This window comes from Lepus europaeus, chromosome 15 (genome assembly GCF_033115175.1).
Source record: "Lepus europaeus isolate LE1 chromosome 15, mLepTim1.pri, whole genome shotgun sequence".
NCBI lineage: Eukaryota > Metazoa > Chordata > Mammalia > Lagomorpha > Leporidae > Lepus > Lepus europaeus.
Genome location: NC_084841.1, coordinates 7,293,673 through 7,316,971, shown reverse-complemented (window position 1 = coordinate 7,316,971; position 23,299 = coordinate 7,293,673). Strand labels below are relative to the sequence as shown.

General features: G+C 44.2%; 1 protein-coding gene across 1 annotated transcript in view; it reads right to left on the bottom strand.

Annotated features, from left to right (window-relative positions):
* The window catches only part of MARCHF6 (membrane associated ring-CH-type finger 6), a 92,622-nt gene that overhangs the window by 3,924 nt on the left and 65,399 nt on the right, over positions 1-23,299 (bottom strand). The window contains exons 20-25 of the mRNA XM_062211682.1: positions 22,803-22,872; positions 18,056-18,237; positions 15,636-15,770; positions 10,358-10,447; positions 6,774-6,906; positions 3,804-3,939 (exon numbers count right to left, since the gene is read on the bottom strand). Of these exons, the coding sequence (XP_062067666.1) occupies positions 3,804-3,939; positions 6,774-6,906; positions 10,358-10,447; positions 15,636-15,770; positions 18,056-18,237; positions 22,803-22,872 (746 nt within the window). The remainder of the gene's footprint in view (positions 1-3,803; positions 3,940-6,773; positions 6,907-10,357; positions 10,448-15,635; positions 15,771-18,055; positions 18,238-22,802; positions 22,873-23,299) is intronic.

The following is a 23,299-nucleotide window of genomic DNA, read 5'->3' as shown; positions in this document are numbered from 1 at the left end:
TCTTCCTCAAATCACTGATTCATTCCCTAAATGATAACAATGGCTGAAGCCAGAAGCCAGGCTCAGAACTCAATCCAAATCTCACACATCTGGGAGGCAGGACTCTCATCACTTGAGCCATCACCACTGTCTCCCCCGGGGTCTGCTAAGATTAGCAAGAAGCTGGAATCAGGAGGCACAGCTAGGCATCAAATCCGGGTACCCCTCAGGCATCTCCACAGGCTTCTTATCCACCAGGCCAAATACCCGCCATATGGGTTCCTGTTTTATAAACAGCTAAGCTAACCGATCTGAGGAAACGGACTACAAAACGATCATCAGAAATCTGGATAAGGAACAAACTAGGATCCTGAGAAGCTCTAGCTCTAGAGAAAGGGAGACCTCAAAGCACAGATTTCAGTGAGGTCAGAGGGCAGATGGCAAGGCAGTGAGTGGGTTCACGTGACAGGTGGTAGGGGGCTAGATCCAAGGATAGAACAGTGATTGCTCCTGACTATGATGTGGTTAAAGGAGATGGCAATGGCAAAAGGCGTGGAACTGTAGAAACAAGGTCAAGGTTAATGTTGTAGCAACCAGGCTAGAGATCCCAGCCCTCAAGGAGACAGCCATGTCTGCAACAGGGCAGAGCAGGAGTTCCAGAGAGGGGGCACTGAAGGCCTGGGGGCTGAGCACCAGAGCACAGGGCAGGGGAAGCCGGATGACAACGGCAGTAGAGGCTGTGCGAGAACGTGCTCGGGGAAGCAGTCAGAAGGCAGCAGTGCACTCTGGGAGAGTGCTCAGGAGAAGCCTGCACACCTCTGCTGTGAGTGACCCTGCAGGAGAGTGAAGCCAGTTTCCTGACCACGGAATGCCATCTGACTGGTCTAAGACAGGGAGCTCTATGAACGCTGGTGACAAAGGCCTGGCTTGCGCTGAGGGCTCCATGTGGTCACTACTGCTTTTCACCATTACTTTCTGCACCTTGACTCAAACCTGCCATCTTCTCAGCACACACAAGCTTAATGAGGTATTTTGGCAACTTATGCCTGGCAGCTTAACAGGGCACCTTTTAAAAGTGCATTCACCCTTGTGTCTGTGTGGGTGCAAACTGTTGAAATCTTTACTTAGTGTATACTAAGTTGATCTTCTGTATATAAAGATAATTGAAAATGAATCTTAATGAAGAATGGGATGATAGAGGGAGTAGGAGATGGGATGGCTTGCAGGTGGAAGGGTGGTTATGGGGGAGGACCACTATAATTCAAAAGTTGTACTTTTTTGGGGGCTGGCACAGTGGGTTAACGCCCTGGCCTGAAGAGCTGGCATCCCATATGGCACCAGTTCAAGAACCAGCTGCTCTACTTCCGATCCAGCTCTCTGCTATGGCCTGAGAAAGCAGTAGAAGATGACCCAAGTGCTTGGGCCCCTGCACCCAAGTGGGAGACCCAGAGGAAGCTCCTGGTTCCTGGCTTTGGATTGGCACAGCTCCAGCCGTTGCGGCCAATTGGGGAGTGAACCATTGGATGGAACTCTCTCTCTCTGCCTCTTCTCTCTCTGAGTAACTCTTTCAAATAAATAAATAATCTTTAAAAAAAAAAATAAAAGTTTTCTTAAAAAAAAAAAGTGCATGAAAGAAAAAAAAAAAAAGCGCATTCATCCTGCTGCTTCTTTGTTTGAGACCACTCCACTGTTTAATCCCTTTCTTTGGTCTTACCAGTTCTTTTCTTGAAGCTAACAATTCCTCATCCCACTGTTCCCCACCTAACCAATGTTTCCTGTAAATAATGAAGATTTTGTAAATGTTTTCAACAATGACAACTGAGCAACATCCAACACAATACACACAGTGCTACTGACACACATGTGATCACAAAGCACATCAAGTTATACAAGAGGGGTCAGCACTGTGGCAATGAGGAGGCAAGTGAGTCAAAAGTAACTCTGAACCCATACCGACTCTCACCCTATACTTTTTCATGCCAACATCCACCCACCCACATGGCAATTCCTATACCACACTGGAAAGTAGACCCACAACCACAGACAAGCTGCCTTCAGTGGAGTCTATAGTTAAGCAGTTTTGTACATCAAGAAACAGGGAAAGAGAAGAGGGTATATGAGCTGAAGGAAAATAGCAAAAAAGAATGGGGAATGATGAGAGATGGGAATGGGTGCTGTGGAAGCAACTCAGAAAGGCAGGAGTGAAGGAGAGCAGGTGCCATTATGAAAAGGAAGCAGGTGGAAGGCCTCAGGGCTGTCTGGTTTGTCATCCTGTCTCAAGTACTTACTTCTTCACCAGGACAAGTTAGGTAATAAAAACTGACTTAGTGCTGAAAGTATCTCCCCTTCTTTCAGAGCTAACAGTCCTTTGTACTGCTTAAGTGTGTTTTTTCTTAAATTGTCACTAGGTGCTTTGGAGAAGCCTGAACACTGTAAACCTGAGAGTCCTCAGAGTAATCAAGGGATGTCCACGCTGAGGGCTCCAAGAGTCAGACAGGGAGCTGATGACAATGACATGAGGGCAGCAGGTGTGAACTGGGGCTCCCTCCAGCAAGCCGGGACACAGACTATCTGCTAGACAGACACCATCCAAATAGAGGACTCGGGGCCCACGCTGCGGGAGAGTGCCCCTCTTCCAATCTAGCTCCCTGCTATGGCCTGAGAAAGCAGTGGAGGATGGCCCAAGTGCTTGGGCCCCTGCACCCACGTGGGAGACCCAGAAAAAGCTCCTGGCATTGATCAGCCCCAGCTCCAGCTGTTGGAGAGTAAATCAGAGGATGGAAGACCTTCCTGTCCTCCCTCTCTCTCTGTAATTCTCTCAAATAAATAAATAAATAAAAATCTTAAAAAAAAAAATCTCTCTCACTAAATCTTTTAAATAAACATATCTTTCAAAACAAACAAACAAGCAAACAAACAAAAACACAGAATAGAGGACTCAGCTTTCATAAGGACATGACAGGGAAAACAGCTCGGTTCTCCCAGAAGGCCGTTTTCCTCAGCTCTTCATGAGGTAGCAGTTTTCAATGGTTTCCTCAGCACACAGAGGCTCTCTGTGCAATCACCAGAATAATCTGGGAGCCCCCGTTTACAAGAAGAGCATGTGTTTGAGGCCAGCACTGGGGCATAGCAGGTAAAAGCCACCGCCTGTATATGGGCACGGGTTCGAGTCCCAGCTGCTCCTCTTTCAATCCAGCTCTCTGCTAATGTGCCTGGGGAAAGCAATGGAAGATGGTCCAAGTCCTTGGGCCCCTGTACTTGTGTGGGAGACCTGGAAGAAGCTTCTAGCTTCTGGCTTCAGACCAGCGCAGCTCTGACTGTTGAAACCATTTGGAGGGTCAATCAGCAGATGGAAGACCTCTCTCTCCCTCTCTCTCTTTCATTCTGCCTCTATTTAACTCTTTCAAATAAATGAATCTTAAAAAAAGAAAGAGCATGTGCAAGCAACACTGGTTTGTAATGTAAGCATCTAATTATAATTTAACACTATTTAATAAAGATCAGAACAAAACATAAGAATACAGATTGAAAAATTATTTAGAATGGGCATTAAAAAAATCTTCCCCCCCCAAACCAGTTTCTCCCAGTCTTTTCCAGCTTCATAAATGACAACTCCATGTTCTCTGTTGCTCAGGCCAACTGAATCCTTGATTCTACTCTTTTTCTCATCTTGCACCCAATCTATTAGCAAGTTCTCCCCAACTTCCCTTAAAACAGAACCAGGATATGAGCAGTCTCTCCTCCTATAATTTATCCCATTACAAGGATTAAGAAATGACAAGACCTTAACAAGAGTGGCAAGATGAATGGAATGCAAGACTTACTTGTCATTTTTAATATGTTCATAAAGGCGCTTGAACTGACGGACCTGGAAGGACAAGATTCCCATCAAGACCACAACCATCAGTAAAAATGGGTAGATCCGCCGGTGGACTAAATTTTGCATTTCTGCAGTCACACCTGTAAAATCAACAAAGGAAAGGAAACTATTACACGTGTATATGGAGTAACAGTGAAATGACGTACACTCTTTCTCTAGAAAGAGGGGAAGGGGGCACAGCTTCCTTTCCTATAAAATGGGGGGGCTGGATGACTGGTGCAGTTCCTTCCAGATCAAACAACATGGATTCTAACAGTCCACAAGCAGTGCTATCAGTTATGCATTCCAGCCACACACAGCTGAAAACACAAACAAAACTGCTTTCACAGTGAAAGATCTATTCCTTTTCATCCAAGACCAAAAGTAACTCAGAGAAAGGAGCCTTGAACTCACATCGACTCTCTTACTCTACACTGTCTTGTTCCTTTTAGAACACTTAATTATTTGTTTCTCAACATCTAAAACATCTAACTCATAAGCTTTAACTCTTGCTTGCGGGGGGCGGGGCTAGGTTTGGGGTTGGAAGGAGTGGTTAAAATCAGAGGAAGAGAGACTGGTGCTATGGTATAGCGGATTAAGCTGCTGCCTGCAGTACTGGCATCCCATATGGGTGCTGGTTCAAGACCCAGCTGATCCACTTCCGATCGAGCTCTCTGCTATGGCCTGGGAAAGCAGTAGAAGATGACACAAGTGCTTGAGCCCCTGCACCCAAGTGGGAGACCTGGAGGAAACTCCCGGCTCCTGATCGGCGCAGCTCCTTGGGGAGTGAACCAGAGGATGGAAGAACCCCCGACACACACTGTGTCTTCTCCTTTGTGTAACTCTTTCAAATAAACAAATGATTTTTAAAAATCGGAGGAAATATTCCCAAGGAAATAAGAAAACTAATATCCTCAAGTGGTTATTCCAAATAATGCAACAGAGTTTTGTGGTGAAAAAAAGCATGGGTTCTGGAGCTAAGTGCAGAGTCTGAAATCTCTATAAACCTGTTTCCTAATCTCTAGCACAGAGTTGAAAAAATATCTCCCAATGCTCCTCTGATAATAATAATAACAATAACAATAATAATGTTAAACATCTAAACAGAACCTAAAAATGTTCACTTAAAACTTTTTTCCCAGGGCCGGCGCTGTGGCGCAGCAGGTTAAAGCCCTGGCCTGAAGCGCTGGCATCCCATATGGGCACCGGTTCGATTCCCAGCTGCTTGACTTCCCATCCAGCTCTCTGCTACGGCCTGGAAGGCAGTAGAAGATGGCCCAAGTCCTTGGGCCCCTGCACCCACGTGGGAGACCCAGAAGAAGTTCCTGGCTCCTGGCTTCAGATCGGCACAGCTCCAGCCGTTTCAGCCATCTGGGGAGTGAACCAGCGGATGGAAGACCTCTCCCTCTGTCTCTACCTCTCTCTGTAACTCCTTCAAATAATAATAATAATAATAAAAAAATCTTAAAAAAAAAAACTCTTTTCCCATCCTAAAATCTTTCCAATAGAGCTCACAATGGAATTTCTAATAATGCAAATATGAGAAGGTTTTGGTTTGGAATTCCAAACAGCAAATCTTAAAGTCTATAATACTATTAGTGGGCAGACAACATACATTAATAAGCAGAATATAATAATAAGATATCACGATACTCCTACTATAACCAAAATAATAGGAAAAACAAACTATTTTTATTAAAAATATCATTTGAAAAGATTTTATTTATTTGAAAGGCAAAATTAGAGTGAGGGAGAAGGAAGGGGGGAGGGGGAGCGGGAGAAGGAGAGGGCGAGGGAGAAAGAGAGAGAGACAGATCTTCCATCTGCTGGTTCACTTCTCAAATGGATGCAGCAGATGGGGCTGGGACAGGCCAAAGCCAGGAGCCTGGAACTCCACCCAGGTCTCCTACATTGGTGCAGGGGCCCAAGCACTTGGGCCATCCTCCACTGCTTTCCCAGGCCCACTAGGGGGAGCTGGACTGGAAGAGGAGCAGCCTGGACTCAAATCAGTATTCATATTGGGATGCCGGTGACGCAGACAACAGCTTAATACAATGTGTTGCAACACCAGCCCCAAAAATATCATTCTAAAGAGTCAAAATTATTAACTTTAATACAGTGTTCTGTCAACTAAGTCCTGGGCTTTGAATTCTACTTTGGCATATATAATTTAATGTGGTATGTGTGATACTTGGCATAGTCACAATTAAAACTATATAGAAGCCTGTAAGTTTCTAACTCAGAAGGAACCAGAAAAGGTAGTCAATGCTCCCTGTTGTCCCTCAGCTTAACTCTCCCCAGTTACCCAGGCTGGAATATAGTCACAACACTTGTAGTCAGGAGAAAACAACCTGATGAAAATTGACCCTGGGAGGAGTACAAATTTCAATACCCAGGGTCCAGGGCTGTGGCGTACTGTGTTGAGCTTCTGTCTGCAGCGCTGGAATCCCATAAGGGTGCCGGTTCAAGTCCTAGCTGCTCCAGTTCCAATCCAGCTCTCTGCTGTGGCCTGGGAAAGCAGTGGAAGATGGCCCAAGTGCTTGGGCCCCAGCACCCATGTGGGAGATCTGGCAGAAGCTCCTGGCTTTGTACTGGGTCAGCTCTGGCCGTTGGTGGCCATCTAGGGAATGAACCAGTGGATGGAAGACCTTTGTCTCTCCCTCTCTCTGTAACTTTACCTTTCAAATAAATAAAAAAGTCTTAAAAAAAAAAAACAAAACTTCAATACCCAATCAACTACCTAAAGCAGGAAACTACCGCAGAGCTTTAGAGATGCTTCTCACCTACTCTGAGTAGTCTGCTCTATGAAAAGCAGTCTTCTGAAGTCACTGTTTAGCTGAACTTGAGAGTGAGCCAGCCTCCCCTACCACAGTGGCAAGAACGACTCCATATTAACAGAAGTGCTCTTTCGAAGCTCCCAGCCAGCATCACTCACCTAGTAAAGGAACGACGCCTGAAGCTATGACATATGGTACACACAGGGAAAGCAAGAGCACAGAGATCACCGGAGCTGCCAGTTTACGAATGATATAGTGAAGGTCAATGTTCCGAATGCCATTTGCATAAACCTGGAACATTAGAAAACACAAATTAGCACAAAGATCAGGACAAACTCTTCCAGGATAACAGAGCAATCTCCACTGGATCCCATTCACAGGGAACTAAATCCACCAACCCAAAAGGTTTCCAACTGGTTACTTTTTCCTAAGTCAAGGTAAATTCTGAAATACAAATATGCAGAGTACCCATAATTTTTCAGGGAAATGCATTTACCCATTAACATTTTGTAGTTAGCTCTTCCCAGTGATAAAGTAAGACACTAATCTAGAATAATAACTACCGTCCTTGCGCTCCACAGTAACAGATGGCATGCAACAGGACTTCATACGTGTCTTACGGAAGAGTGATTTGTATTATTACTCAAGATTGTATTCATTTTACCTGAAAGTGACAGGAAACAGTGTAAACAGGAAAACATGTTTCTGAAAAGCTTGTATAAAGGAAAATTTAACAAATCTGAAGGAATTTTATGTAAAAACTTAGCAGCAAAGAATTCTACACTGAATCTGAAGAGAAAGCCCAAGCATTTCCACAGTATCCCATCGTCTTGTTCAGCCAGTGGTCCCCTGTAAGTACTGTGAAGGACGAAGTGGAGACGCCTGGGGATGGAGAACACCGATGCAACATACAGGAAGGACAGGAGGGCAGCGGTCTGCCTTCTTCCCCTCCGGCCTCTCACTGCCCAGGATGTGCAAATCAACTCCACCCCTCAGGACTTCAATGATAGACAAGCCACACCCTACACAGGCATGCTTCCATTTTCAAAGAAACCTAACTAACCCAAATGCATTTTAATGAATTTTAATCTCAGTGTATCTCAAACAATCCCAACCATTTTATATGAATTTATACACACATGCACTGGGGCAATGATGCTTAGAAAATACTACAATGATAAACAATGTTTCAGAGTCTCCCCACATTCCTTTACAAGGGCCTAGAGACTGCAGTGGCCCGCAGCAGCACTCAGACCCTGAAGCAGATGCACCTGGACCCCCATCTGCACATCAATCGCCACACTCCCAGGGCCTGCGGAATCAGCCCCTGTTCCAGCAACATGCGCCCAGGAATGCTGGGTTCTCCCGACCACCGCGGGTACCAGGCACTTACTGCACTGACTTTCTTGTGCGTAACGGACTCAGAACTACTTTCTTTCATCCCCATACATCAAAAGAAGGAGCCCTTCACTGCTGCAGAACTGTGACATACTGATTACCTTCCTGGTACATACCTAAGTAAGGACAAGAAGGATGCCCAGAAGCACGTTTTCTGTATAACTGAAATTCAAAGAAATTTCCCAAAATGTTGTGTTGGCTATTTTAGATAATAATCTTGTAAAATGAATTACTACACTTCCTAGTCTTGTTATCAGAAACTACAAAAGCAAAATCTACCTTTTTGAAGGTCATCATAACAACCAAATTATCTGATGGTTCCATAATACAACTGTCTTAGTTGCTATATACCTAGAATATTCCTAAACAGCTCTGCTTTTTAAATCTATTTATTGCCTCAAGCAATACTCTTCCTTCCTTTAACCTTCTGTAGTTTACAAACAGGAACAGAACGATTCTTTATCAGAACTCCTACTCTGAAAACAGAAACAAATATAATCACTTTTGCCTCTACTCTGGACACGGTTTTAGGTCCTCTAAGCTGGTGCCTGAAGAAGACTTGAGAGTGACTGGCTGAAGTTCACGGTGGTGGGGGAGACCAGAACACGCCACCCTAACCCGTGCCTCTGTGGCACTGGACGGCTGTGCACTGAAGCACCTGAGCAGCAGCAGCCGCAGAAAAGCTCTCAGGCCTCTGCGCGTCCCCCTGCTCCCTGGGATACACATTCCAGAGAAGACAAGGTTAGCCACTGCACACATCTAGACCCTGGCACTCTGGAAATCTAATCTTCAGTAACAAGCTTCACTACCACAAGCCTTCATCTGCCATTCCTTTGCCTTCCCATAATGGCTGCACCTACAGTTCTTCTCTTCTCATCACTTCGCTAAAATTTTAACTATTCATTACTGAAGACCCCACATAAGCTGGAATTCAAAGCCACTTCTTTGAAAATTACCCATTTCCTGAGTATCTCCTATAAGAACTATAAACCTTAATAACATTTATTTTTTGAATTAACCTGTTATTTGTTACAGAGTTCCATTCCAACTTATTTTTCCTTGGGGCCAGCATTGTGTGCAATAGGTTGAGACACCTGAGAACTAGCATCCCATATGTGTGCTGGCATAAGTCCTGGTTGCTCCACTTCCAATCCAGCTGCCTGCTAATGCTCCTGGAAAGGCAGAAGATGGCCCAGGTGCTTGGGTTCCTGCCACCCACATGAGACAGCTGGACAGAGTTCCAGGCTCCAGCCATTGCAGCCATCTGGGAAGTGAACCAACGGAGGGAAGAAAGCTACCTTCCTCCCTCCATTGCTCCCCACCCTGTAACTCTGCCTACAAAACCAATCTATAAATATTTAAAAATAAATAATTTTTCCTCTCCTAAGTAGTAAAACTGCCTTTAAAAACAAACACACATGGGGCTGGTGCTGTGTTGTACCAGGTAAAGCTGTTGCCTGTGACACCAGCATCCCAAATGGGAGCCTTTTTTTTTTTTTTTTTAAGATTTTATTTATTTGAAAGACAGAGTTACAGAGAGAGGTAGAGACAGAGAGAGAGAGAGCTTCCATCAGCTGGTTCACTCTCTAGATGGCCGCAACGGCCGGAGCTGCGCCGATCCAAAACCAGGAGCCAGGAGCTTCTTCCACGTCTCCCATGTGGGTGCAGGGGCCCAAAGACTTGGGCCATCTTCCACTGCTTTCCCAGGCCATGGCAGAGAGCTGGATAGAAAGAGGAGCAGCCTTGGGGCCGGCGCTGCGGTGCAGCAGGTTAAAGCCTTGGCCTGAAGCACCGGTATCCCATATGAGCTCCAGTTCTAGTCCCAGCTGCCCCTCATCCAATCCAGCTCTCTGCTGTGGCCTGGGATAGCGGTGGAAGATGGTGCAAGTCCTCGGGCCCCTGCACCCACATGAGAGACCTGAAAGAAGCTCCTGGCTCCGGATCGGCACAGCTCTGGCCATTGCGGCCATCTGGGGAGTGAACCAGTGGATGGAAGACCTCTCTCTGTAACTCTGTCCTTCAAATAAATAAAATAAATCATTAAAAAAAAAAAAAGAGGAGCAGGTGGGACTCGAACTGGCGCCCATATGGGACACTGGCACTGCAGGCGTTGGCTTTACCCACTATGCCACAGTGCCAGCCCCTCTTGTAATTGTTTTAAATAAGTCAATCTTAAAACACACACACACACACACACTTGTGAGTGTACCTACGCAGACATGTTCATTTAAAAAAAATATGCAGAAAATTCAGAAAAGCAAAAAAATGAAAACCAAACTTCCATTAGCTAACCATAACCAGGATAGACTCCGAATGTCTCAGTCTGAACACTGATGTCGCTTACCTGTTCAATGACAGTTTTCAACCACCACTGAGGGCCCATCAGCGTTATAGCTGCAATGATTTTGGCATGCAGGACTCCGAGTGCCCAATCCTAGGGTAAAAAGAACCACTTAGCACACTGTTGTTCATCTTGACAGTAAACTCAGCAGAGAGGTCATACAAGTTTCTTATATTATTTCACTTCTGCAGGACTGGTAAGGATTTTACAGATTAACATACTGGAAAATACACATTTTTTCTTTAACTCAACAGCCCAAGGTCAGTGTTTCTATCAAAAATCATTTTTATATCTTTTGAAAATCTACATAATATATTTCCTCTAGAGATCAAGAAAAGTCAGATTATTATTTGAGATCACAATAAGCAGATACATACCTTGGTTTTATTTAATCAAATCATCTTTAGATTGTTTTATGTCTAATTAAGACTGTGAAGCCAAGTTTGGCCTAAAAACACCATTCTAAAGGCTCACAGAAAGCTTCAAACTTGAAGCATTTGCAATTCTCCTGTGGAACTGTCATTAGTCCCTCTATCACTTTCCACTCCCAATATTACCGCACACCAGGCCCCTCGTGGTGTTCCAGCCTCTGGCCTGCCCACCCCCATTCCACCTGGCAGCCATGGTCATCACCATTCCTTCCCCATGTATCATACCCGCCATGGTAGCTCTCAAAATCCAAATCGGCTCATGGAAGTCAACTTCTCCACCTACAACCTTAACATCCTTAGCATGACACACGAAGCCTCCAGAAGCTGTTCTGGGGGGCCAGCATTAGGTGCAACAGGTTAAGCTGCCATCTGCAGCACCAGCATCCCATACCAGGTGCTGGTTTGAGTCTCAGCTGCTCTGTTTCTGATCCAGCTTCCTGCTAATGCATCTGCGAGGGCAGTGGATGGTGGCCCGAATACTTGGGCCCCTACCGCACAACGTGGGAGACCAGGTTAGGGTTCCTGGATCCAAGTTTGATCTGGCCCAGACCTGGCTATTGCTGCCAATGGGGAGTGAACTAGTGGAAGGACTTTCCCCTTTGTCATCCTGCCTTTCAAATAAATAAACAAAAACCAAAAAGGCAAGGGGGGAGGATCTGTTTTAAACAATATACAGAACATTTAGCTTTTGTTTTTGTAAACACTTATTTATTTGAAAGGCAAAGTAACAGAGAGAAAGAGATCTTCCATATATGTTTGTTTCCATACAGCATCACATTTTTTTCCTTCTGGAACCAACCCCATTATCAATATATTAAGTCTCCTGGATGCACCCTCTAAGACACTTATCTTTCCCCTCAATTCCTCCTAGTTTTGCTCCCTGCTTGGCGCTGATCTTCCAGGACTCCAGTCCAAGCCTCAGTGGCAACATCCACATGTTCTACAGCTCCACAGCAGCCATGCTGCGGGCTGTGCCACTGTCCATGGGCTCATGTGTGTTTACTCACTTTTTTACTTTGTTGTTCAAACTATTCTTATTAAGTTTTTTTAAAAGAAGCACTTCAATTTTCTTCAATGTTTCTAAAATTTTAAATTACAGTGGTTTTTCTTGACTTTCAAAATTATCTTTTTTTTTAAACTTTTTTTCCCCAAAGAAACCATTTATTTAATGATTACAAATTTTATAAGTATGAGTTCAGGAATATAGTGATTCTTGCCATCATACCTGCCCTCCCACCCCACCTCCTCCTCCCTCTCCCATTCCCAGTCCCATTCTCCATTAAGGGGAAAAAACAAACAAACAAACAAAAAACCAAACAACCACTGCTCAACAGAGTGTTTAGTCATTTCTGGGGAAGCTCACGGCGCCGTGGGAGCCTTCTCACAGGTGTACATTCTGATGGTTCAGATGACCTTGCTTTCTGTAGCTGCGGAGCGTCCCCTGGGTAAGGCACCGCTATTTTCCTCTGCAGCCTGAAGGCTCAGTTGGGACTGGGCTTATCCTCCTTCCACCCTTCAGACCTTTGAGATAGTAGCCCCCAGCCCCTACCGAGGAACATGGAGAAAGCCGCTGCTTTTCCTGCTGCCTTCCAGGCTCACAGGCAAGGAAGGCTCAACTCACCAATTCAGCTTTGTCTTGGTCTCCTAGGAGTCCAGAAGGCCCCCAAGTGAACTTAGGGTCCACCCAAAGAGGTCCCTAGATCACTGAGGATCAGCCTCTTCCAAGACCCACTGCTCTACAGCTCTCCTCCACAGGATAGACACACCACGGCCCCTGCTCGAGTTCCACAGAGGCCTACAGCCACATGCACAAGAAATGCAAGCAACGCACAGCCAGGGATGGAGAAAAGGCAAGCCACCTGTCCTTCAAACACCTGGAGGTGTTACGCTCAGCAGTGAGGTTAGCACGCTGCACATAACCACCTGTTGGTTGTGCTTCTCCTCCACTCAGAAACACGTCTGGGAGCTGCCAGACCAGCTAAGTAGCTATACTTCATGCTTTTCACCTGCTACACTCAACTCCAAAGCACAGACATACCACATTCAGCCACTCTCTGTCACTCTGCTTCTCATTTTTCTGCATCACAAAAAAATTATGTAACAGCAGGTTTTTGGTGTAGGAGTTTACCACCTGGAACACCCTCATCTCACGTGGAGTGCCTGGGTTGAAGTCCCGGGTTCGCTTTCAATTCCACCTTCCTGCTAATGCACACCCTGGCAGAGGCAGTAAGGAAAGAGGGCTTTATTCTGTATCAAATGCAACTGGAAGGCAGAATCATCAGTGATGGGTTATCTTACCAAATCCTATCTAGAAAAAGGGTGAAGTGAGGCTATAACTGTACCTGGTAACGAAGCAACAGCCAGCCCATCATATTTGCCAAGAAAAGGGATGTTTGGTTATTTTGTGGTACGAATAATTCCTATGTTCCATATTCAAACAGTAACAATAGAGTCTTATTTTGGTTTTGCTCAATCACGAACACAGAATGGCCTTGTATGACCCTGACATTCTGTGAAACTGTTTACACCCAACAGAATTCCATGGCTTGGCTGGCAGAACCAGGCTAGCTCCTCCATGCCAGGGTTTTGCTCTTTTCCAGCACTGTACCCTGAAACCCAGCAGAGGCACAGGGTATCTGCCTCATTTGCTGTAGTATTACGGTGGAACTCTGATCAAGGTAGGGGACTGTCTGCCTGATTCCTCTATTACAAGTTGTGTGTTTCACTTTCAGGTTATCATTAAGTGACACTAACCACTTCTACATTGTGGGTGTCAAAACGTGGCCCATAAATTAACCTCCCACTATGCGGTGGGCGTCTCAATCCCATAGCTCGAACATGGGTCAACCATTGCTTATATCCAGTAGGATGCAGTGAGAATGATGCTGTAGGGCTTTGGAAACAAGGTCTTAAAAGATGACACAGGGCATATATTTGGCACTTCAGTTAAGATGCTGCCTGGGGGCTGGCGCCGAAGCTCAATAGGCTAATCCTCCGCCTGCAGCGCTGGCACACCGGGTTCTAGTCCTGGTCGGAGCGCCGGATTCTGTCCCGTTGCCCCTCTTCCAGGCCAGCTCTCTGCTGTGGCCCGGGAGTGCAGTGGAGGATGGCCCGTCCTTGGGCCCTGCATGGAGACCTGCATGGGAGACCAGGAGAAGCACCTGGCTCCTGGCTTTGGATCAGCACAGGGCGCCGGCCGCGGCGGCCATTGGAGGGTGAACCAACGGAAAAGGAAGACCTTTCTCTCTGTCTCTCTCTCACTGTCCACTCTGCCTGTCCAAAAAAAAAGAGGCTGCCTGGGACATGAGCATCCCATATGGAAGTGCCAGAGCTCAAGTCCCAGCTCTGCTCTGGATTCAAGCTTCATGCTAATGTATACCTTGGGGGACAGGTGACAGCTCAAGCATTCAGCTCCCTGCTAACGCCTAGCATCCATCTACTTCTGAGAAGCGAGCTCCAGTGGATGTCTAATAGTGTTCCCAAGAAACAGCCTTGCTTCTTGTCCTCAAGAAAGTTTTTCACACTGAGTTTCTCTTCTGAGTACAGGGGTCAGTACCCTATCTACCTGCCTAACTATAACCCCTTCTGTGTCCTCTCTTACTACTACCACCTATGTGGGAAGCCTGGATTGAGCTGCCCTTCAGATAAAACAAATACTTAACACTTTAAAGGTGATGAAGCTTCTACTTTGCTTGTGTAGACACTCAGTTCTGTAAAAGCTCAGCTACCTTGAGGCTACTGAACTGTAACGAACCCAGGCACATCCAAGAGTACCTATGGAGAGCCTTGGACAGGTGCCAACTGAAAACCAGCACCACCCTCACTCACAACACTGTGACAGTGATCACGCCTAGCCATGGACTCTTCCCAGCTGAGGCCTCAGATTATCATGGAACATAAACCAACACATCCATCTAAACTTCTGATGTACACACTCTGAACCAAAAAAAAAAAAAGGTTGTATACGTGTGGTTGGGTGTTTGAACCCAGTAAGCGATAGGGTAAACTGTCATACAACAATAGCCACTGAAGATCCATCAACCTAATGGGCTAACATCACTGACAATCCTTGCTGAAATGAATTATTTTGTTAAATCTTGCAAAACTGGGGCCAGTGTTGCAGTGCACTGAGTGAAGCTGCCACCTGTGATGCTGCATCCCGTATCAGTGCTGGTTTGTGTCCCAGCCACTCCACTTTTGAATAGGCTCCCTGCCAATGGCCTGGGAAAAGCAGTGGAAGATGACCCAAGTGTTTGGGCCCTGCCACCCATGTAGGGGACCTGGATGAAACTGGCTTCAGTGTGGCCCGGCCCTGGCCATCATGGCCATTTGAGGAGTAAACCAGTGGATGGAGGATCTCTTTCTCTCTCTGACTTCTAAATAAATAAATCTCTTAAAAATTTTTTCACAAAATCATGCTTTTCTAATTCTGTTCATCTCTCTACCTTCTGACATTATTTTGTTCAAAACAAACTTAAAAAAAAAACAAAAAAAGCCTTTCCTTCAAATTACAGCAACTGGATACCCTGCAACACAGCTCTTACATAAAGATGTTAACACATTGGCAGGTGCCGCAGCTCAATAGGCTAATCCTCTGCCTGTGGCTCCTGGCTTCATCCTGGCACAGCTCCAGCCATTGTGGTCATTTGCGGAGTGAACCAGTGGATGGAGGATCTCTTGCTCTCTAACTCTACTTTTCAAATAAAATAAATCTTAAAAAAAAATTTTTTTTTACAAAGAATAAAAAAAAGTGCCTTTCTAAACCAAATGCTTACAAACAAAATAATTAAGGATTTTTTTCTGATCTCAAATTCTTAATGAAACATCATCAGCAAAAGATACGTATTTACCTGCCATGGATAAAAAAGAGGAGTCTGATCCAAGGGAACCCTCAGGGGAGCAACAATGACTAGCTCAAACAGGAGCCCCAGAAGGAGTGGGACGACTCCAGCCAGCAGCACGGCAACTATCAACGTCTTCATTATCTGTTAGGAGACAAAAGACTATGTCATTCAGGAGCATCTTCCTAGCTGTAGCCAAACTCTGTGTACCCCACTTTGACATGCCTAACAGAGCAACTAGACAATTTAAACACACTGTTATGTCTTTAAAAGAAATTTCTTCAGTCTGTTATTGTATGAGGTCAAACTATAATGAAAACTTGAAATTACTATGCATTGCTTCTGAAAAAGAGAAAATTACAGAAAATTCATTTTACTTGTAAATATTAACCAAGGGGCTATGCTGGTTTACTCACAATCACATTCTCATAACCAGGCTTTGTCCAAGAAAAGCCACTGGATGGCTAAGACCTCTGGCCCAACAGTGGCTCATACACACATACACTGATCTGTATTGGGAAAGGCTCAGCACAATGCTAGTTAATCAATCAGGCTGATCAATCTGACTCTTCCAGAACAGTACAGTCCAAGAGAACTCACTACGATGATAAAATGTATCTGACTGTTGAATATGGTAGCTATTTCGTCTCTTGGCTTGTCTGTTAAGACAGTGCAGCTGGAGAATTTGGATCAAGTAGAAAAATGAGAATAAATCTCAGACAAAGAAAAAATTTATTATGAAAGAGCAGTTACAAACTTCTGACACAGAAATCAGCCCTTAAAATGGCCTTGGGGTCTGATACCCTCTCTTTTTCTTAAGGCAGCCTCAGTGAGTACATCTGCTTCAACAAGAGCCTGAATGTGGCATGCCTGGAAGACTCAGTACTGGCTTCTTTATTTGGCAATCTATGTGACAAATGAAAAACAGAAATAGCCATTCTACATTTTAAGTATGAGAACAGGAAAAAGTGTCATTATCTTATGCGTTAAATAGCAATTAAACCCCTTTACTCAAAACACACATTAATCTCTCACTTTAAAAATTTTTTTTCTGCACTAACACTAAATGTATAAAGTTCAAATGAAATAAAAATATAAATTCAGATACAGAACTAGAGTTGATAATACAAATGAAAAACTATGATCTAAACATTTACCAGTCACTGCCAACACTGCATAAAGATATAAATCACCACACTTGGATAAGCACCTTTATTTTTTTTAAACCTTACATTTATGGAAATCAAGCTTTTTTTAAACGAGAGAAATTATATCAAACACTTAACTACACTTTCTTTTTTTATATATAAGATTATTTATTTGTTTGAGAGGTAGAGTTACAGACGGTGAGAGGGAGAGACAGAGAGAAAAGTCTTCCTTTCGTTGGTTCACGCTCCAGTTGGCCACAACAGTCAGATCTGTGCCGACCCGAAGCCAAGAGCCAGTTGCTACTTCCTGGTCTCCCATGCCAGTGCAGGGCTCCAAGCACTTGGGCCATCTTCTTCTGCTTTCCCAGGCCACAGCAGAGTGCTGGATTGGAAGAGGAGCAGCCAGGACTCAAACCGGTGCCGAAGGCAGAGGATTAACCTACTGCGCCATGGTGCTGGCCCCTTAACTTTACTTTCACTTTGGCCAAGATAATCCTAAATTAGCAGCAGGCTACATAGTTAAAAGAACGTCACTTACATGAAAAATATTAACTGGATCCTAAAGTCAAGATTATATATGTTGCTCCTTAAGGCAAGATTATATGTTTTGATCCCAAAGTCAAGATTACACATGTTGGAGTGATGCTGGCATCCCACCTGGGCACTGGTTCAAGTCTCGGCTGCTCCACTTCCCATGCAGCCCCCTGCTATGGCATCCAGAAAGCAGTGGAGGATGACCCAGTGTTTGGTCTCCTGCACCCAGGTGGGAGTCCTGGAAGAAGCTCCTGGCTTCGGCCTGGCCCAATCCCAGCCACTGAGGCCATGTGGGGAGTGAACCAGTGGTTGGAACATCTGTCTCTTTCAAATAAATAATATTTAACACAAAAAATACATATGTTCAAAGAGAACAAATTAAAAAAAAAAACACCAATAAAGGAAAATTCTACTTAAACTTCATTTTAACTCTACAGAATACTTCTTTCCTTAATGCAGTAATAAGTTTTCTTAAATTTTTAATTATTTTACTTAGTCAAAGGCCTTAACTGGATCACTTAGCATATTTTTAACACTCAAAAATATCTGAATATATAACACTGGAGTTCTCAGAATGATCCAGAAAGCTACCATCTTACGATATTCTAAATCAAAAAATCAACTCTCCTGACACTATCAGGAAATACTAAGAAAACTCATAAAAGTGGAAAAAAAGATCTAAGAAATGACTGGAGAAACATTCACTACTCCCATCAGACAAGACCTGTCACGATTATGAAAACCTACCATGAGGGACCACTCTTTAACCTTCTGGAAGATGACTCTGCGTCCCTGGGGCATCCACGCCACCAGCACGGTCACTGCCCTGATGGTCAGCCAGCAAACATAGAGACCACAAGCAGCTGTGTAGAGCTCATGGATCTTGGCAGTCCCCGTCCAAAATGACATTAACCAACGGCCAGCAAATACTGAAAATAGAAAGGCTGATAAATGAGACTTGGGGCTAGGTAAAGAGAACTGTCATTGTGATGTCCTATTAGTATTTTCACATCAGGACAAAGACATCACACTCTGATGCACTAATGCCACCATAAAATAAAGACAAAGATCACAAACTCTAAAGAGTAAACAACACTTGATTAAGATACAAACAAAACACAGGAAGTCGATACGAACACACTCTCCTGGGACACGCACTCTGATTTACCATGCCAATCACTTGTTCCTTTGGGTCTGGAGAAGCTTGAGGGTACTATTGTTTTCCCTGTTCTCATTCCCACATGAAATCATTACCCCTGTAATGCAGGGGTGGGGAATGGCAAGGGCCATGGAAGACCCACAGAATCATTTGGTCTGGCCCTACCATGCCTCAGGTGGTACTCAAAACTCACAGAAGGCTAATTTTTAAGTTATAATTTTGTATAGCCAGCAAATTATGTTATAAATACCCAAGCAGCCCTTGGCAGAAAAAAGTTTCCACACCCCTGAAATGGAACAAAGATGTGGAATTTTTTTTTTTCCTATTGTATGTACTGTCAACACTTTCAAGATTAGGGAACATCACAAATAAGAGGAACTTTCTTCCAACTGATTCATTTATCAAGATAGAAAACTAAACTTATTTTAATAAGGAGTGGACACAAGAGGGTCCTAAAGTACAATAATCAAAGAATACCAAACCAATTTTCTTAGAAAAAAATTATCTAAATATGCTGGAACATAATAAACATATTTGAAAGCTGTTGAAGGGCTTACCTCCTGTAAGAGTTGTGAGAAATAAAATCAACAATCTCAGGTAAGACCACTTAAACAATTTGGTAACTTTCTTGAAACAGAAAGAACAAAAATTCTAGTACATTTCTGCCCCCTTTGGATTGCCTTTCTAACATGGTGGTATTCAACTTGAAAACCTAAAAGGAGCTGATGGTTGTAATAAGCAAGATTCTACAAAACATTACTAATAGATAGGACTTCCAATTTAAGACTGAGAAACGGAGGCAACAGGATGGGAATCCTGCCCAAAGTCACTCAGTGCAGCTGAATTCCAACGCACGCCTCATGACAAAAGTCGTACTCTTGACCAAAGAACTACAATGCCTCCAAATTAAACTAAAACAGCTCAATAGCCAAGTGTTACAACTTATAATGCTGATAACCACAGACTTCTTACAAATTCACAAAATAGCTTGGGGGTGAAAATAACTTTTACAGACAAATATATGTAAATGTTACCTGAAAAAACATGTGTGCTTGTTCATTTGAAGATATCAAAATCATCACTCATCATTCTGTAGAAATGCCTAGTGTTCTACATACATTTCTAGTCTAGGGTTTGTATTTTTTAGTTTTGCTTGTTTTAAATTTAGTGGTCACTTTCTATTCCACACGTCACACACTCTAATCAAAGAAGTGTTTTTGAGAGGACAGGGTTAGTTTTTCATCAGTTAAGTTACAGCTCTAGAGAGCATCCTGTAGAGAGAAACAGCACCCTCATCACCTCCAGTGCACGCTGTGAGTCCCTCAGCACCTCCAGTGCACGCTGTGAGTCCCACAGCACCTCCAGTGCACGCTGTGAGTCCCTCATCACCTCCAGTGCACACTGTGAGTCCCACAGCACCTCCAGTGCACGCTGTGAGTCCCTCATCACCTCCAGTGCACGCTGTGAGTCCCTCATCACCTCCAGTGCACACTGTGAGTCCCTCATCACCTCCAGGCACTCTGTGAGTCCCTCATCACCTCCAGTGCACGCTGTGAGTCCCTCATCACCTCCAGGGCACACTGTGAGTCCCTCATCACCTCCAGGCACGCTGTGAGTCCCTCATCACCTCCAGTGCACGCTGTGAGTCCCTCATCACCTCCAGGGCACACTGTGAGTCCCTCATCACCTCCAGGCACGCTGTGAGTCCATCACCTCCAGTGCACGCTGTGAGTCCCTCATCACCTCCAGTGCACGCTGTGAGTCCCTCAGCACCTCCAGGGCACACTGTGAGTCCCTCATCACCTCCAGTGCACGCTGTGAGTCCCTCATCACCTCCAGTGCACGCTGTGAGTCCCTCAGCACCTCCAGTGCATGCTGTGAGTCCCTCATCACCTCCAGTGCACGCTGTGAGTCCCTCATCACCTCCAGGCACGCTGTGAGTCCCTCATCACCTCCAGTGCACGCTGTGAGTCCCTCAGCACCTCCAGTGCACGCTGTGAGTCCCTCATCACCTCCAGGCACGCTGTGAGTCCCTCATCACCTCCAGTGCACGCTGTGAGTCCCTCATCACCTCCAGGGCACACTGTGAGTCCCTCATCACCTCCAGGCACGCTGTGAGTCCATCACCTCCAGTGCACGCTGTGAGTCCCTCATCACCTCCAGTGCACGCTGTGAGTCCCTCAGCACCTCCAGGGCACACTGTGAGTCCCTCATCACCTCCAGTGCACGCTGTGAGTCCCTCATCACCTCCAGTGCACGCTGTGAGTCCCTCATCACCTCCAGTGCACACTGTGAGTCCCTCATCACCTCCAGTGCACGCTGTGAGTCCCTCATCACCTCCAGGCACGCTGTGAGTCCCTCATCACTTCCAGTGCACGCTGTGAGTCCCTCAGCACCTCCAGTGCACGCTGTGAGTCCCTCATCACCTCCAGTGCACACTGTGAGTCTGACCATTCCTCTAGTTAACCACAAATGGCTGCATTCTTTCTGCTAGATTGTGGAACTGAATTAAAAGAAAATAATGTCTACTGGAATGACTAACTGTCAAATATAAGTACTAAAACTAGGCTGCCCTCTTTCATTAAATTTTTCTTAATATTTATGATAAAAATATGAAAATAGAACATACAAATATAAATATAAAATGCCCAAAATTCAAAATCTAAATTTTACCAGCAATGTTTTCCTACATTGTACTCAATGATGAACTAGAATTTGTCATGTAAGCAAAGTCCTAAGAATCAAAAATTACACAAACACAAACATACAGTCTTCATTTAAAAAAAAGATCTATTATTTGGAAGGCAGCGTTACAGAGAGGCAGAGGCAAAGGCAGAGAGAGAGAGAGCGATCAAGATCCACATCCGTTGTTTCACTCCCCAGATGGCCACAATGGCCAGAGCAGGGCGGATCTGAAACCAGGAGCTTCTTCCAGGTCTCCCATGTGGGTAAAGGAACCCAAGCACTTGGACCATCTTCTACTGCTTTCCCAGGCCATAGCAGAGAGCTGGATGGGAAGTGGAACAGCAGGGTCTCAAACCAGTACCCATATGGGATGCCAGCACTGCAGATGGTGGCTTTACCTACTACGCCACAGCACCAGACTCCACAGTCTTCATTTTTGCCAGTTTAAGGCTAAGTCATCATTCCTATGAATTCAAAAAAGGTTCTCTTTGTTTAAAATCATTTGAGGGTCTGGTGTTGTGGCATAGCAGGTTAAGCTGCCACCTGCAATGCCAGCTTCCCATATGGGCCCCAGTTCAAGCGTAGCTGCTCCACTTCCGATCCAGCTCTCTACTAATGCACCTGGGAAAGCAGTTAAGGATGGCCCAAATGCTTGGGCCCCTGTACCCACGTGGGAAAACCGAAAGAAGTTCCTGGCTCCTGGCTTTGGCCTGACCCAGCTCTGGCTGTTGTGGTCATTTAGGCAGTGAACCAATGAATGAAGATTCCTCTCTCCTGCCCCCTGTAACTCTGACATTCAAATAAATAAAGTAAATCTTTAAAAAAAAAAATTTGAAGTTAATTTTCCTAGTTGTTCTTTCCCAGACTTAGCATTCATGGGAAAATTCAAATACTGAACACAACTGTAATATATAAAATTATACTGAGTGTTATAATGAAGACAACAACTCAATATATAATTTACATTTGATAAAAGTTGAAATTTTTAGTTTACCTTAATGATTATTTTAGTGATTAAGGCATATCAATATGATTTAAAATTTCTAAACTAATGAGGGAGATCAAGTTGTTTTTTGCCCATCTGACACTGGCTTTGGACTCCAGTTCTATTTATCCTAGACTTCTGGAGAAAATGACAAGGAGCTAGACTCATCCACAGTACATTCTTAAAGAGGCACTGTTTTGTTGACATTTCCAGCATACTAAGGCCATGGAAGATTAGTATTTGCCAATGCCACACAACACAGGGAAACACTGGCTTCAAAACATTCCCTAGCAATAGCACGTAATGGCTTGGGAGCAATTCCATCATGAAAATAAACATAATAAGCATCAAAAGACCATCTTGAAAAAAATGATTTAATCTACAGATGACTTTGAAAATCCACACCATACCACGAAATCTGAGTGACCACAATACTTTACTGCTAAAATTAAATCACATATGGTAACTTTGCTTTGTCCCTCTATGCTCCTATATAAATGGGTCCAATAAGACAGAGACTCCTAAACATATCAACACCCATATTCAATCAAAAATGAGAGAAAAACTACTTTGTTTATATTTGACAAGAAAAAAATCTCAGAGATTTAACTTTTTTAAAAGAGCGTTCACGATGTCATCAGTTGAAAACAAGGATAAGAACGTACCTGGTAAGGTAAGGCAGATGAGGCTGGCAATCAGTAATGTTATACACATGAAGACAATCAACAGAAATATCTGTGGAGTAAAGCAGAAGAATGCAGAAACGGTTCACACATGCTCAATGCATTTTATGATACTCTTCAAAAACTCAACACAATTCTCCCAATAAAAAGAAACTGCCTATGTCCGCATTTACAGGTTTTCTTCAGGTTCACACTGAATGAAAATTCTTATCTATTTTAGTAAAATTATCTATAATTTAAGTAAAAAAGAAAAAAAGGGTGTATTTTCATACAATCAGAAACAACTATCAGTAACAAGCAAGCACAACTTTTAATCAGAGCAGAAAAATAAAACAGTAGGTTTAGGGCTTTCTCCTGCTATTAAAACAAAATATTATGACTTACAAATATCCAACTTTTTATCAAATAACAATGCTAGCCCATTAGAATGTTTGCTAATGAATGAAATACCTAGATCTGCACTGACCAACACAGTGGCC